General features: G+C 41.0%; 3 protein-coding genes across 5 annotated transcripts in view; 1 reads left to right on the forward strand and 2 right to left on the reverse strand.

The window, feature by feature from the left end:
- The first annotated feature begins 4766 nt into the window (after window positions 1–4766).
- Window positions 4767–5405, forward strand: LOC117316984. The gene has a single exon (XM_033871762.1). It carries the CDS (start codon window positions 4767–4769, stop codon window positions 5403–5405), a length of 639 nt encoding a protein of 212 aa, XP_033727653.1.
- A 1336-nt stretch (window positions 5406–6741) lies between these two features.
- On the reverse strand, window positions 6742–10211 carry LOC117316985 (skin secretory protein xP2-like). The gene is made up of 2 exons (XM_033871763.1): window positions 10187–10211; window positions 6742–7580 (listed from the first exon to the last, which is right to left on the reverse strand). The coding sequence occupies exons 1-2, from the start codon at window positions 10209–10211 to the stop codon at window positions 6742–6744; spliced, it is 864 nt and encodes a 287-aa protein (XP_033727654.1).
- The window catches only part of LOC117316581, an 89006-nt gene continuing 79591 nt past the window's right edge, over window positions 8064–17478 (reverse strand). For all 3 annotated transcript variants that reach the window (XM_033871243.1, XM_033871242.1, XM_033871241.1), the window contains 2 exons: window positions 14115–14285; window positions 8064–13396 (listed from right to left, as the gene is read on the reverse strand). In XM_033871243.1, coding sequence (XP_033727134.1) covers window positions 13233–13396; window positions 14115–14285 — 335 coding nt within the window. In that variant the 3' untranslated portion in view covers window positions 8064–13232. The remainder of the gene's footprint in view (window positions 13397–14114; window positions 14286–17478) is intronic.

The following is a 17478-nucleotide window of genomic DNA, read 5'->3' on the forward strand; positions in this document are numbered from 1 at the left end:
AGAGGGGACTATAGGTCTGTAATTAGTCCCCCCAGTACTACCAGAGGGGACTATAGGTCTGTAATTAGTCCCCACCAGTACTACCAGAGGGGACTATAGGTCTGTAATTAGTCCCCCACCAGTTACTACCAGAGGGGACTATAGGTCTGTAATTAGTCCCCACCAGTACTACCAGAGGGGACTATAGGTCTGTAATTAGTCCCCACCAGTTACTACCAGAGGGGACTATAGGTCTGTAATTAGTCCCCCCAGTACTACCAGAGGGGACTATAGGTCTGTAATTAGTCCCCCACCAGTTACTACCAGAGGGGACTATAGGTCTGTAATTAGTCCCCCACCAGTGCTACCAGAGGGGACTATAGGTCGGTAATTAGTCCCCCATCAGTACTACCAGAGAGGGCTATAGGTCTGTAATTAGTCCCCACCAGTACTACCAGAGGGGGCTTTAGGTTTGTAATTAGTCCCCACCAGTACTACCAGAGGGGACTATAGGTCTGTAATTAGTCCCCCACCAGTTACTACCAGAGGGGACTATAGGTCTGTAATTAGTCCCCACCAGTACTACCAGAGGGGACTATAGGTCTGTAATTAGTCCCCACCAGTTACTACCAGAGGGGACTATAGGTTTGTAATTAGTCCCCACCAGTACTACCAGAGGGGACTATAGGTCTGTAATTAGTCCCCCACCAGTTACTACCAGAGGGGACTATAGGTCTGTAATTAGTCCCCCACCTGTACTACCAGAGGTGACTATAGGTCTGTAATTAGTCCCCACCAGTTACTACCAGAGGGGACTATAGGTCTGTAATTAGTCCCCACCAGTACTACCAGAGGGGACTATAGGTCTGTAATTAGTCCCCCCAGTACTACCAGAGGGGACTATAGGTCTGTAATTAGTCCCCCACCAGTACTACCAGAGGTGACTATAGGTCTGTAATTAGTCCCCCATCAGTACTACCAGAGAGGGCTATAGGTCTGTAATTAGTCCCCACCAGTTACTACCAGAGGGGACTATAGGTCTGTAATTAGTCCCCCATCAGTACTACCAGAGAGGGCTATAGGTCTGTAATTAGTCCCCCATCAGTACTACCAGAGAGGGCTATAGGTCTGTAATTAGTCCCCACCAGTTACTACCAGAGGGGACTATAGGTCGGTAATTAGTCCCCCACCAGTTACTACCAGAGGGGACTATAGGTCTGTAATTAGTCCCCCACCAGTACTAATTTTGGTCATTCCATTATTCATTTCATGTTAGATATAACAAAGTTAACTAATGTATCATGACCTAACCTTGTGATATCATTGTCGATCTCATATGTATTCATTACAAGCTTACTACCATATACTGCTGACAGAATCATGCGACTGGACTATCCTATAACTTATCTTTTGTCATATTCCATCTAACAGCATAATATTATATGTACATGTTATATATGTTATACGGCATAAACTTTTGCATCTTAAAGCTTCAAAGCAAATGTAGTTAGATTTATGTGTATAGATGTAAATTTTATTTTTTTTCATTCGTAGATATATGTACAGGTTTCTGCATTCCTTCATTGTTGATGCGCAGATATCTCTTGCTTTGGCCGTAGAACAAATTATCCTCCATCTTACGAGTTATCTCCCCTTGTATGAGGTATTGTCTGCTAATGTCTTATTTATATTTATGAGTTATCTCCCTTCGTAGAAGGTTTTGTTTATTGTGTGCTAATGTCATTTTCAGAAAAAAAAGAAATTTGAAAATTATTTGGATCTCTCGACAGGTTTTCACAAGATTTTCCAAAAACAAAAAGTAGAAGATCAAATCCTGAAAAAATATTATTAAATAATGTATTTATAGAGGTTACACAATGAGTGGTTGTTGGATATAGAAGATATTTCACCCGAGTAAGTTATTTTTTTAAAGTTACAAAAGACACAAACTTTGGCTAGTGTCATTTGTAACTTTTGTAAAAAATAAAAAACAAAAAAGACTGGCACCTGCTGAAAGATTTCTTAGAATATGAAGAGAAATATGGAAATGACACTGTAAGTTATGAAGAATGCCATCCTGCCTCATATCAAAACCTAGCAGCATTCCTCAACACGGTTTCCTGGCTAAGAGATATCAGCGACTTTGATTTGTACATGTATAAGTAAATTTAGACTACATACATCAAAGACTTGTGTATATTTACAATGTTGTATGGTGTCTGTTGCTTATTTTCTCCCCAGATTAAACCATTTCTTCCTGGATAACTTCATGTTGACTTTACCTGGACACATTTAAAACCCAATATGATACCAATACTGCTTCAATTTGCCTTTAAATTGATTTATTTGGGCCGAAAAGGTGTTTGTGATACTCATGGGGTTTGTTGACGAACCTTGTCGCTGTACATAGTTTGATGATCAGACAAATCCTTACCTGTAAATTGGTGATGGGACCAGCTACCATAACAACAGAAAGCTTGTGCTGTATTAGATGTGATATTCCTTCAGCATCTAGAATCATGACAGAGGTTTGATTGAGGAAGATATTCAAACATATGTCGCACAAATACAAACTGTATCTATAGGATTTGTTTGCTGTATGCATCAGTGAAATTAGATTTTGTTGGATATTTTGATTTAAGTAGAATATATTGGTATAGAGACAATTTGCCAAACAAATTAAGCTTAATAAATTTCAACAAAATTTTTGTGTTTTTTATTTATTTTTTATTTCATCAAGATTATTCTCCATCCATCTTTCTGTTCACCAACAACTTGTTTGGTTTCAGGGTTAGCTCTATTTGGCCTACAGTTCATTAAGAATAGTTCTGTAGTACTAATGTACTGCAGTTTGAGAAAAACATTTTTTCAAAACAAAACAAAGCCAGTTATACTTGAGATCTAACTATAATTTGTGAATTTTCAATTAAAAAAAAGATGTTTGCAACAAGGAAACACTGATGTAGGCATTAAAACGACAACCAGGACTTGTGTTGTCTAGGAGGAATAACCAATTATCATGACTCAGTCCTCTCCATGTCCTAGTGGACAGTGATATGCCCCTCCGTGTCCTAGTGGACAGGGACATGCCCCTCCATGTCCTAGTATGCCCCTTCATGTCCTAGTGGACAGGGACATGCCCCTCCATGTTTAAGTGGACAGAGACATGCCCCTCCATGTCCTAGTATGCCCCTTCATGTCCTAGTGGACAGGGACATGCCCCTCCGTGTCCTAGTGGACAGGGACATGCCCCTCCGTGTCCTAGTGGACAGGGACATGCCCCTCCGTGTCCTAGTGGACGGGGACATGCCCCTCCATGTCCTAGTATGCCCCTTCATGTCCTAGTGGACAGGGACATGCCCCTCCATGTTTAAGTGGACAGGGACATGCCTCTCCATGTCCTAGTATGCCCCTCCATGTCCTAGTGGACAGGGACATGCCTCTCCATGTCCTAGTATGCCCCTCCATGTCCAAGTGGACAGGGACATGCCCCTCCATGTTTTAGTGGACAGGGACAGGGACATGCCCCTCCATGTTTTAGTGGACAGGGACATGTCCCTCCGTGTTTTAGTGGACAGGGACATGTTCTAGTGGACAGGGACATGCCCCTCCATGTTTTAGTGGACAGGGACATGTCCCTCCGTGTCCTAGTGGACAGGGACATGCTCCTCCATGTTTTAGTGGACAGGGACATGTTCTAGTGGACAGGGACATGCCCCTCCATGTTTTAGTGGACAAGGACATGTCCCTCCGTGTCCTAGTGGACAGGGACATGCCTCTGTGTCATAGTGGACAGGGACATGTCCCTCCGTGTTTTAGTGGACAGGGACATTCCCCTGTGTGTCATAGTGGACAGCGACATGCTTCTCCATGTCCTAGTATGCCCCTTCATGTTCTAGTGGACAAGGATATGCCCCTCCTTGTCCTAGTGGACAGGGACATGCCCCTTCATGTCCTAGTGGACAGGGACATGCCCCTCAATGTCCTAGTGGACAGGGACATGCCCCTCCATGTTTTAGTGGACAGGGACATGCCCCTCCATGTTTAAGTGGACAGGGACATGCCCCTCCATGTTTTAGTGGACAGGGACATGCCTCTCTGTGTCATAGTGGACAGGGACATGCCCCTCCATGTCCTAGTGAACAGGGACATGCCTCAATGTTTTAGTGGACAGGGACATGCCTCTCTGTGTCATAGTGGACAGGGACATGCCCCTCCATGTCCTAGTGGACAGGGACATGCCCCTCCATGTCCTAGTGGACAGGGACATGCCTCTCTGTGTCATAGTGGACAGGGACATGCCCCTCCGTGTTGCAGTGGACAGGGACATTCCCCTCCGTGTCAAAGTGGACAGGGAAATGCCTCTCTGTGTCATAGTGGACAGGGACATGCCTCTCCATGTCCTAGTATGCCCCTTCATGTCCTAGTGGACAGGGACATGCCCCTCCATGTCCTAGTTGACAGGGATATGCCCCTGCGTGTTTCAGTGGACAGGGACATTCCCCTCCGTGTCCTAGTGGACAGGGATATGCCCCTCCATATCCTAGTGTACAGGGACATGCCTCTCCATGTCCTAGTGGACAGGGATATCCCCCTCCATGTCCTAGTGGACAGGGACATGCCTCTCCATGTCCTAGTATGCCCCTTCATGTTCTAGTGGACAGGGACATGTCCCTCCATGTCAAACTGGACAGGGACACGCCCCTCCATGTCCAAATGGACAGGGACATGCCCCTTCATGTCCTAGTGGACAGGGACATGCCCTCCATGTTCTAGTGGACAGGGACATGCCCCTCCATGTTTTAGTGGACAGGGACATGCCCCTTCATGTCCTAATGGACAGGGACATGTCCCTCCATGTTTTAGTGGACAGGGACATGCCTCTCCGTGTCCTAGTGGACAGGGTAATGCCCCTCCGTGTTTTAGTGGACAGGGACATGCCCCTTCATGTCCTAGTGGACAGGGACATGCCCCTTAATGTCCTAGTGGTCATGGACATGCCCCTCCATGTTTTAGTGGACAGGGACATGCCCCTCCATGTTTTAGTGGACAGGGACATGCCTCTCTGTGTCATAGTGGACAGGGACATGCCCCTCCATGTCGTAGTGGACAGGGACATGCCTCTCAATGTTTTAGTGGACAGGGACATGCCCCTCCATGTCCTAGTGGACAGGGATATGCCTCTCTGTGTCATAGTGGACAGGGACATGCCCCTCCGTGTTTTAGTGGACAAGGACATGCCCCTCCATGTCCTAGTGGACAGGGACATGCCTCTCTGTGTCAAAGTGGACAGGGACATGTCCCTCCGTGTTGCAGTGGACAGGGACATTCCCCTCCGTGTCAAAGTGAACAGGGACATGCCTCTCTGTGTCATAGTGGACAGGGACATGCCTCTCCATGTCCTAGTATGCCCTTTCATGTCCTAGTGGACAGGGACATGCCCCTCCATGTCCTAGTTGACAGGGATATGCCCCTCCGTGTTTCAGTGGACAGGGACATTCCCCTCCGTGTCCTAGTGGACAGGGATATGCCCCTCCATGTCCTAGTGGACAGGGATATGCCCCTCCATGTCCTAGTGGACAGGGACATGCTCCTCCGTATTCTAGTGGACAGGGACATGCTCCTCCGTGTCCTAGTGGACAGGGACATGCCTTTCCATTTCATAGTATGCCCCTTCATGTCCTAGTGGACAGGGACATGCTCCGCCGTGTCCTAGTGGACAGGGACATGCTCCGCCGTGTCCTAGTGGACAGGGACATGCCTCTTCGTGTTTTAGTGGACAGGGACATGCCCCTCCATGTCCTAGTGGACAGGGATATGCCCCATCCATGTCCTAGTGGACAGGGACATGCCCCTCCATGTTTTAGTGGACAGGGACATGGCCCTCCGTGTTTTAGTGGACAGGGACATGCCCCTCCATGTCCTAGTGGACAGGGACATGCCCCTCCATGTCCTAGTGGACAGGGATATGCCCCTTAATGTCCTAGTGGACAGGGACATGCCTCTCTGTTTCATAGTGGACAGGGACATGCCCCTCTGTGTTTTAGTGGACAGGGACATGCCCCTCCGTGTTTTAGTGGACAGGGACATGCCTCTCCGTGTTTTAGTGGAGAGGGACATGTCTCGTCATGTCCTAATTGATAGGAATATTCCCCTCCATGTCATAGTGGACGGGGACATGCTCCTCTGTGTTCTAGTGGTCAGGGACATGCCCCTCCATGTCCTAGTGGACAGGGACATGCCCCTTCATGTCCTAATGGACAGGGACATGCCCCTCCATGTCCTAGTGGACAGGGACATGCCCCTTCATGTCCTAGTGGACAGGAACATGTCCCTCCATGTCCTAGTAGACAGGGACATGCCCTCCGTGTTCTAGTGGACAGGGACATTCCCCTCCGTGTTTTAGTGGACAGGGACATGCCCCTCTGTGTCAAAGTGGACAGGGACATGCTCCTCTGTGTTTTAGTGGACAGGGACATGCCCCTCCGTGTTCTAGTGAACAAGGTTGTTTCCCTTAATGCTCTAATGGACAAGGAAATACCTTGCGTATCTCAAGTGAACAAGTGAATTCCTCACCATTTTCTAGCAGACAACAGGATTTCTCATCATGGTCTATTGGACAAGGACACTAGTCTCCATTCTCTAGTGGACAAGGGGATTCCTCTCCATTCTCTAGTAGACATGGGGATTCCTCTCCTTTCTCTAGTGGACAAGGGGATTCCTCTCCATTCTCTAGTAGACAAGGGAATACCTCTCCTTTCTCTAGCGGACAAGGGATTCCTCTCCTTTCTCTAGTGGACAACGGGATTCCTCTCCATTCTCTAGTGGACAAGGGAATACCTCTCCTTTCTCTAGTGGACAACGGGATTCCTCTCCATTCTCTAGTGGACAAGGGAATACCTCCCCATTCTCTAGTGGACAAGGGAATACCTCTCCATTCTCTAGTGGACAAGGGGATTTCTCTCCTTTCTCTAGTGGACAAAGGGATTCCTCTCCTTTCTCTAGTGGACAAGGGGATTCCTCTCCTTTCTCTAGTGGACAAGGGGATTCCTCTCCATTCTCTAGTGGACAAGGGGATACCTCTCCTTTCTCTAGTGGACAAGGGAATACCTCTCCTTTCTCTAGTGGACAAGGGAATACCTTTCCTTTCTCTAGTGGACAAGGGAATTCCCCTCCATTCTCTAGTGGACAAGGGGATTTCTCTCCTTTCTCTAGTGGACAACGGGATACCTCTCCTTTCTCTAGTGGACAAGGGGATTCCCCTCCATTCTCTAGTGGACAAGGGGATTCCTCTCCTTTCTCTAGTGGACAAGGGGATTCCTCTCCTTTCTCTAGTGGACAAGGGAATACCTCTCCTTTCTCTAGTGGACAAGGGGATTCCTCTCCTTTCTCTAGTGGACAAGGGAATACCTCTCCTTTCTCTAGTGGACAAGGGGATTCCTCTCCTTTCTCTAGTGGACAAGGGAATACCTCTCCTTTCTCTAGTGGACAAAGGAATACCTCTCCTTTCTCTAGTGGACAAGGGGATACCTCTCCTTTCTCTAGTGGACAAGGGGATTCCTCTCCTTTCTCTAGTGGACAAGGGAATACCTCTCCTTTCTCTAGTGGACAAGGGGATTCCTCTCATTTCATTTGACAGAAATCTAGTGATATTCCTGATATTGTCTACTAAATCTAGTGATATTGTCTACTAAATCTAGTGATATTGTCTACTAAATCTAGTGATATTCCTGATATTGTCTACTAAATCTAGTGATATTTCTGACCGATTCACATTAGCACCACCAAATGTAATTTGAATGTTGTATGTCCAACAGTGAAATCTCCCACACAAACTCATTATCTGTGCATTATTAACATATAATTCCATATTCTTTGGGGGACTGTTATTCACCAAATCTAAATGTTGTTAACAGCATTTGATTTTAGAATTCCTTGTTATATTTGAATATTTTATGCATTTTATGACAAGAATCAATGTCACAGGAGTATATTGTACCTGTCCTTTGTTACTGTGGTTACCATTTACAAGAATTTATATTTTCAATGTATGAAGTCCTGGATAATAATTAACAAAACAAGTATGAAGTTTGTATATATATATTTTATTTTTTTTCTGTAACTACAAATGTACTATGGACATCAAAATCAGAAACATTCTTGTATTCACAGATCGACACTCACATTAGTCAAAATGAAAATGTTTGTCATTGTTAACAATAATATTACATGATGATTAGATACATGATGAAGAAAACCATGAAAGTAGTCGATGACACAACAGCTATCAAATGCTGATAGTAGGTCAAGCATAAAATTCAATATTAGAGGAGAGCAAAGAAATTTGTAAGGAAAAGATGAGATAAGATGGCAATATATATATAGGGAACAGCAGCTAGAACAGAGAGTTGAGCCTATTTATAGATAACAATAACCCTTGTTTGTAGGCAATAGAATTCGTGTCTTGACAGAAATTTTACTCAATAAACTGGCTGATCAGAGAGCATCAACATAAGCCATGTTTGCATGTATGCCAACTGAAGGTTCAACTTCACAAAGCAATAATTTCACCTTCACTTAAATTCCCAACTAAGGAAAACATTGCACAAGTTCAGAACCCAGTTTTACGACTGCTCCTGAACTTCCACAGGAAGGCCTTACAGAGCAATGTGAACCATGAACTTATATCAAATAATGCCATTGAAAACTTCCTTAATCAATTCAGGAATTATGATGAAAATTACTCCCAAGAAATCCACTTAATTTTAGAAACCTCAAATAACTTAAAACTTTTTCTTCACAGCTTGCGTTAATGGCTAGTGTTGGCTAGTGGTAGAAAGTTCCCACAGACAAGGGTTGCTGTCACCACTTATAGGCACCTGAGCTAAAACATCCTTTTAAGTGTTGTATGCTTTAATCATTAATTGATCTACATATTGGCTAAAATTGTCTTGGACGGTTTTGGACAAAAAGCTAATTTTTGGAATAGCAACAAAGGAAGAAACAGTTTTAAATCCAAAATTCATGAATATTCATTATGGCAATAAGCAAGAGAAGGGAATAATATTTTCATTTGAATTTGTTTTGTATGCAGGTTCCTGAGAATTTATCAGAATCTCCCTTACATCATACAAATATGCCAAAGTCTGACTAGCCCAAGGCACTAATTAGTCTGTAGGCTTTAAACCCAAACAACTATGAGATGAGTCTCACAAAGCAAGTGAATATCTTGAATATATGCATTTCTGTATTTGCATCTTTCAGAGGAAGTACTTGTAAACTGATTAAATATTATTGTTTATTTACTTTCATCGAATCTCTAAATCTGTTTCATCTGATGATCATTACTTTTAACCACTTCAAACAAAGACATTCATTCATGAAAAAAGTTGTCTTAGATTATTTTAACAAGTCTGAACAGAACCAGACTCTTCCCTTGGACACAAATTTGTAAGAGTAGAAAACAATTTGACAAGCAAGGGAATTGAATTTTTCACACAAAAAAAACCCCATTGAAAACCTCAACTAAATGCTAGAAGCTAGGTTTGATTGAATTTCACAGAAAACACTTTATAATCTCATTTTACAACCATAATATACAGAATGTATACATTTTTGTTCTTTGCCCCCTCCCCCAAATCAACCAGCCCCCAACAATAAACATCCAAGTAACTTCTCTACATCACAATGACAAAGTTCTAATAGTGAAATTTTGAATATTGCAATAACATTTTTTTGCTATTTTTCTCAAAATGAATAAAATCTAAAGAAGATATACTTGAAATTGTAAAAATTTCTAATGCTTTAGGAAGGAAGGCAATGTCTTAAAAGTTGATTATCATTATCATCCTTCCTCCAGAAACTCGGCTAGCTGTCCATCAATCGGACAAGCTGGCGGAGATTTAAGGAGCAAGAATGGTTAATGTACAAGACATAAGAAGGAACATATGGTAGACAAGACAACACATTATGTTAATAAATAGACAATTATAGGAAGACCTTGCCTACCCTTAACAGCCTCAATGGCATAGCCCTGTAAAAGACAAGGAGATTCCATTGAGATATATAAGGGATGACTATGAATAGAAAATGTTTAAAACCTTTCTTCCAATAACTGTAAATGTACTGGCACAAATTTAAAAGATTAAAACTTATCCAATGAGACACAATTGATAAGTAAAGGGAAAAAGGGTTGGTACAAACATACCAATATCTTGCATCATCTTCTCCATATTACAACCTTCCAAAGTTATCATAGTTTCAGATTTTACCAAATCAAAAGGATATGGAATGCTACTTAAAAATGATCAATTAATGTACTATTATCTGATTTAGATCAAAGACTTAAAAGTAGAATTAAAAAGATTTGGCATATTGATACTTCCTCTTTGATTGATCGGGCATCCACATAAATGCCAGATGTTTTAATGCAAAACATGATTTCCTGTTTAAAGTTGAATGAAATAAATCACTTCTTAATTCTGCACAACTATGTGACAACCGATTTGTCAATAATTTTTTTTTATTTTAAACATTTCGTTTCTTATTTATTTTTTGCACACTCTCACGTTAATAATTCTCACATCTCCTTATACATCAGGTGATGGGAAACATGTTTGAAAACTAAGCATGTGATGATTATGGACTCATAAAAAGTTCTCTAGCTGTGATAATGTGACATGAAGATATGTGGTATTACATTTAACATGGAGATATTCTAGTACACTCGTTAAGGCCTGGTCATGGCACCAGATCAAGTTTTTATCTATAATTATGCAAGCTTCCTTTAAAGCTACCCATTTCATTGCTGAAAATAAAATAGTAAAATTTAAGGAGAAAATAATTTTTTTTATCTTTATTGAAGAAAACAGGAGAAACTGAACAGGAAAGAAAGAAAAAAGACTTTGTTCTTTGTTTTTCACTGTTAACCTAAAGAATGCCTGAAATAAAGAATTTTTAAAGATTTTCTAGAATCTTTAGATTGTTCGGACTGCAGGCCACTTCATGGCCTTTTAATCAAGCTATAAGGCCTTCAGGTAACTAAATTCATATTTTCAAACTGGCCCATCTCCATTTATCATGAATGCAAAAAATTTCAACAATTCACATTTTAATAAAGTTATAAGATTGTTGAGACCAGATTTTGGGTCAATACTATCAAGGTCAATGGAATGTTGAAAACCAAATTAAAACATGAGTGACCATGTGCCTTTAAAACGACATAATATTTGATTAGTCTGTCTGATGATAAATCTTAAATTATACAACATAATTAATATGAAATGACATGAGGTGAAATGCTATGACAACTTCTACTTGTACTATGTAGTCTAGTATTTACATTGGGTATAGTATCCGATCTGCACACTGGATAGAAAATACACAGCCTCACATCAGTATAGCAGATCGATCTACAATTCTACAAGGTACCAAAAACTTCAGGGAAACGTGCCATTAACACATACAATGTTAATCTAGACTTAATTCAAAATTTTCAACATACTCAACATATTGAACTTAGGTGTAGGGCCATGCATCTTAGTTTTTCTTTTGGACCTTCAACATTTGATTCAAAAGTAAATATTTCATCAATTACAAGGGTTAAATAACTATGTTTTTATTACCAAAATAAAGAGCAAATACTAGATATATTTTAGTTAACAACTAAAAATACCTAAATGAGGAGATTTAAAATTTGGACCAATTTATGAATAAAAGTGTGTACAAGTTTTTGGGGGTTTACAAAATATGGCCAGACAAAAGGAGAATTCATCTTGTAACTATACAAGACCAACAGCCAAACTTGCCTTTAACAAAATATTTAGAATTTCCAAAAAAAAAAAAAAAAAAAAACTAATTCTTTCCTATATAAAAGACATGTATTTCAAATTGCATCTGACAAAGAAACTTCAACACGCCTGCCGATCAGCATGCGTTTCAGTCATAAAGTGCGTCAATATTTAACATGTTGCTTTATAGCACTCCCTTACCGACACAGTTACATACAAACAAATTGTGACACATAACATAATAATCATTTCTCCCTGAATTAAAAGACAAAATGACAGGACACTTTAGTTGTGTAGTCAAACGATTTCCACATTCCAACATGTAAACGTGATATTTGACCAATTCCTGTTGAAATTGAGTAACTCAAACACATCCAACAAGTCACTAAGAAAATAGTATTATCAAGATCTGCAACCCAGTTATTACAAACACAATATGCTCTATTTGTTCCAATTCATTTCAAATAAATATTAAAACTGAAACATTACCAATATCATTAAGCTTTCTCGATTTTGAATTAATCTTAAAATCATTTCTAGAATAATGTGCATGACAAAATTATGCTAAATGAAGCATTAACTTCAGATATAGATTGAACTAAAAAAGGAAATTGTTAAAATTGTTGAATTATAGTAATATCAAAATAATCAAACAATATTACACGATAAAACAGCTCCCTACTTGAAGAGGAGTGCACTAAATGACCTCTCCATACCTTGATGTACAATTCAGATCCTGTGTGTGTGCAATTAATGAAATATACTTTCATACGAAAACTTGTTAACGGCAGTCTGATAAATTGAAATATGTACAGAGTTACAACAGTATAAACTTCATAGTTTCACTGCTTTGTAACATATTAAAATCATTGTCCAGTCGACATTGACATTTCTTTCATTTTGTTTGTTTGTTCCTTCCGGTGGACGTGCACATCTTAAATTGATGAAGAGCAATATCAGGCTCTCAAAGTCTGTATGAAACTCTAGCTGGCTTTCTATGATTTCAATATCATACTGATAATAAATATACAAATAAAAAGGTGTCAAAAATTGATTATAGTATAAAAAATAAAATCTTGTATGAACAAGTTCACCCGCCCCTCCCACCCGCCGACTGTTCCCTCAGACACCATCAACGGTCATTAAACTTCCAGGATTATTTTCCCAACAGCAGCACCATCGCTGTCCCTCAGAAATTTGTCCCCATAGATACTAATTTTGCCCCCGCACACAACATCACCAGAACAGCTATCTTACACTTCAAATGGTCTATATATTGCATTGAAATGGAAAAATTTCAGAAAAAATGTTACATTTCTTAGAAATTTTCTTCACGAAAATTGAAATGCTATGTGCCAGGAACTCGGTGGTCTTTCCCATTGTGGTGTCTATTTGTTTTAGTTTAATTTTTCTGCCAAGCTAGAGATGTAAGGTAAGGTCCATCTCCTTCCCATTGATGTCTGCTCACGCATAGAACTCTTTTTCTGGTGCTTTCATGTAGGAATAGTTTGTGAATTTCTGTTCTTCCAGGGCATAGCTGCCTTCGTCCTTCTTTCGCATGCGATACACGATGAACATGACCAGAAGTATAGCCCCCAGCAATCCAACCACTGCCCCGGCTATCACAGCTGTAAAGAGAATTTTAGTGTGGAGTAAAAATCGACAAGGCAACTAAGATGTGGTTCTGTAAATGCAAAATGTAAACTTGTAAACTTAATTCGCTTAACAAGTTTTATCATTATTCAACTTATATTGATCAATCTGGGCCTGGATTGAAGGATCTGAGTGGTCTTATTGTCAGAGGAAACCAGAGTACCTGAGTAAAACCCATGTGGCCAATACCTGTTCATGTCCGATCACGATATCAAACCCCAGCCGCCTATGTGGCCGGGCAGGTGACCAATACCTGTTCATGTCGGATCACGTTATCAAACCCCAGCCGCCTATGTGGCCGGGCAGGTGACCAATACCTGTTCATGTCGGATCAGGATATCAAAGCCCAGCAGCCTATGTGGACATGCCTGTGTGATACCACTGTACCACTAACATGTAAGGGGAAATGGTTCAGGGAGCACATCTTACTTGGTCACAGTGGGTAAATATTATTGATATATATTGACACAGTTTCGTGAGGATCACATCAGCTCAGCAGTTCCTGAGATAAGCTAGTTTCATTGCATTTGGATGGACAGGACGGGCATAGGTACCTCTCCCCCTCCACTCAATTTAATAATATGATTTGTTCATGTACAATGATCTATATGATCCTTTTGCAACTAACTGTATAACTATGTCATTGAAGTTTGAGACAAAATATGAGATAATTCAGAATGGATAACAACTCACCTCCCATAACAAATGGTTTTGCCAGAAATTTCATTTCACTTTCGCCCTCATGTGACAGATTGCTGCTCGACAGATTATCCTCCTCTTCGGGCTCCTGGGGGTCAATGGGATCCACTTCAATATCCTTTGGTTTTGGTGTTGCCTCCTGCTCTGGGGCAAGTGTAGAACCAACTGTAAGCAAAGAATCTTCATGAAAATTCACGTAAGTGAAAAGCAGATTTTTTAAAGGATAGTTTGTTTTTTATTACCTTTAAAAACACATTATTTGCTTTCCTTTCATGATTCGTTGATGCAGACAGAAAGTCAACAAATAAAAGCTTCAAACTAATTTTCAAGTTTTTTTTTTTTTTTTTTTTCAACATATGTAATTTAAATTATATTTTAATAAGTTCCTTTAAATTGTTACAGATCATTTATACCTGTTTTTTCATTATTATTTACAGAATTTAGTTTTGAGTACATAATGTTTGGAGAATTTTCTTCAAATGATTATATCAGAGAACTTTTATTCATCTTTTTTTAGTTTCAATGTTTTATCAAATCTACACTCTGGGTGGAGTAAATATGTTTCCTTAGTAATTTTTCAAAAGTTCCACATTTTGTTGGATCAAGGGAAGTAACTCCAACTGTTTACACTGTAGCGTAACCAGTAATCAAGAAAGACAACTGTAGCAGGTTAATGTATTCTGATGTCCAATGTGTAGGTATGGAAAAGCTCCATAGCATAAGAAAAAGGATAAAAATTGATAGAAACAGGACAGCTAAAATGATGCATGCAAATGTTAGTAGAGAAAGAGAAAATGTAAATACAACATGCCAAAAATATACAAAATGCTAGGCCAAAGAAATCAATGTGGTTCGGCTAATGAATCACCGTGTTACCAGGTATTCTGCAACTCAAGTCGCCAAACATTCGCGTACTTGAGTTTACAAGAATTACCCTGTATTCTTCTGCTGGAGTATGAAGAATACTGGTAGTCAACGAATACAGCATTACTGAGTTGACTCATTCAGGGCCTCTTTTAGAGGAATACCAAACTTTTAATTTCCTTGACCTTCCTCAGTGACTTACTGTGGTTAAATTAGAATACTCTAACATTTCTATAGGTGTTAGTTCACACAGCTACCATCCAGTCCACTCATGCTGTGTTTTGGCAGTTACTCAATAAATTTCCAGGCCATTAATCAATGAATATTCAAATCATTAATTTATAATTTATTAATATTCAGAATATTCCTTGATGACTATTTAGACCAATTGTCAATGAATATTCAAATCATTAACTTATTAATATTCAGAATATTCCTTGATGACTATTTAGACCAATAACCAATGAATATTCAAATCATTAATTTATTAATATTCAGAATATTCCTTGATGACTATTTAGACCAATTATCAATGAATATTCAAACCATTAATACAAATTTCAAATCAATTTTTTGATCAGAGTTACTTGAATTTTCCTGAAAATATTGATGAGCGCAATAAATATTTGAGTCAGCCAAAGGCTGATGAGATAAACGGAGGGAATGATACATGGATCTGTTACTATTGCAGTACTGGTAGTTATACAACTAACAGAGCTTGATTTTCTGTATGTGTTACTTAGTTGTATGTTTATCATAGAACACTCATTCAAATTGTAAAACACCTATTATCAAAACAAAGCAAGTCCAACAGAACGTAATAATTCACTCAAGTGATAATTGATATTATTCACATCCTCACCATAGGAATCAACCAATCCCCTACCCAAAAATTCTCTAACACAGCAGTACATCCCTCCTTGGCCCTGCTAAACAGCTCACTCCTCCAAAACAGCTGTTAAATCTCATCCCTACCCAACCCCTCCAAAACAGCAATCTCTAACCCCTGCCTAGCCCCTCCTACAACGATCTTTAACCCCTGCCTAGCCCCTCCAAAACAGCAATCTCTAAACCATACCTAGCCCCTCCTAAACAACAATCTATAACCCCTGCCTAGCCCCTCCTACAACAATCTATAACCCTTGCCTAGCCCCTCCTACAACAATCTCTAACCCCTGCCTAGCCCCTGCCTAGCCCCTGCCTAGCCCCTCCTACAACAATCTCTAACCCCTGCCTAGCCCCTCCTACAACAATCTCTATCCCCTGCCTAGCCCCTCCTACAACAATCTATAACCCCTGCCTAGCCCCTCCTAAACAACAATCTATAACCCCTGCCTAGCCCCTCCTACAACAATCTCTATCCCCTGCCTAGCCCCTCCTACAACAATCTATAACCCGTGCCTAGCCCCTCCTACAACAATCTCTAACCCCTGCCTAGCCCCTCCTAAACAACAATCTATAACCCCTGCCTAGCCCCTCCTAAACAACAATCTATAACCCCTGCCTAGTCCCTCCTACAACAATCTATAACCCCTGCCTAGTCCCTCCTACAACAATCTATAACCCTTGCCTAGCCCCTCCTACAACAATCTATAACCCCTGCCTAGCCCCTCCTACAACAATCTATAACCCCTGCCTAGTCCCTCCTAAACAACAATCTATAACCCCTGCCTAGTCCCTCCTACAACAATCTATAACCCCTGCCTAGCCCCTCCTAAACAACAATCTATAACCCCTGCCTAGTCCCTCCTACAACAATCTATAACCCCTGCCTAGCCCCTCCTACAACAATCTATAACCCCTGCCTAGCCCCTCCTAAACAACAATCTCTAACCCCTGCCTAGCCCCTCCTACAACAATCTATAACCCCTGCCTAGTCCCTCCTACAACAATCTATAACCCCTGCCTAGTCCCTCCTACAACAATCTCTAACCCCTGCCTAGCCCCTCCTAAACAACAATCTATAACCCCTGCCTAGTCCCTCCTACAACAATCTCTATCCCCTGCCTAGCCCCTCCTACAACAATCTATAACCCCTGCCTAGCCCCTCCTACAACAATCTCTATCCCCTGCCTAGCCCCTCCTACAACAATCTCTAACCCCTGCCTAGCCCCTCCTACAACAATCTCTAACCCCTGCCTAGCCCCTCCTACAACAATCTATAACCCCTGCCTAGCCCCTCCTACAACAATCTATAACCCCTGCCTAGCCCCTCCTACAACAATCTATAACCCCTGCCTAGCCCCTCCTACAACAATCTCTAACCCCTGCCTAGCCCCTCCTAAACAACAATCTATAACCCCTGCCTAGCCCCTCCTACAACAATCTCTATCCCCTGCCTAGCCCCTCCTACAACAATCTATAACCCCTGCCTAGCCCCTCCTACAACAATCTCTATCCCCTGCCTAGCCCCTCCTACAACAATCTCTAACCCCTGCCTAGCCCCTCCTACAACAATCTATTACCCCTGCCTAGTCCCTCCTACAACAATCTA

This window comes from Pecten maximus, chromosome 18 (assembly GCF_902652985.1).
Source record: "Pecten maximus chromosome 18, xPecMax1.1, whole genome shotgun sequence".
NCBI lineage: Eukaryota > Metazoa > Mollusca > Bivalvia > Pectinida > Pectinidae > Pecten > Pecten maximus.

Coding starts and splice junctions, on each gene's coding strand:
- LOC117316984 (XM_033871762.1), top strand. CDS start 4,767: ATGCCCCTCCATGTTTTAGTGGACAGGGACATGCCCCTTCATGTCCTA.
- LOC117316985 (XM_033871763.1), bottom strand. CDS start 10,211: ATGGAGAAGATGATGCAAGATATTG. Junction 7,581..10,186: donor GAAGATGATGCAAGATATTG/GTATGTTTGTAC, acceptor CTTGTCCACTAG/AGAAAGGAGAGGTATTCCCT.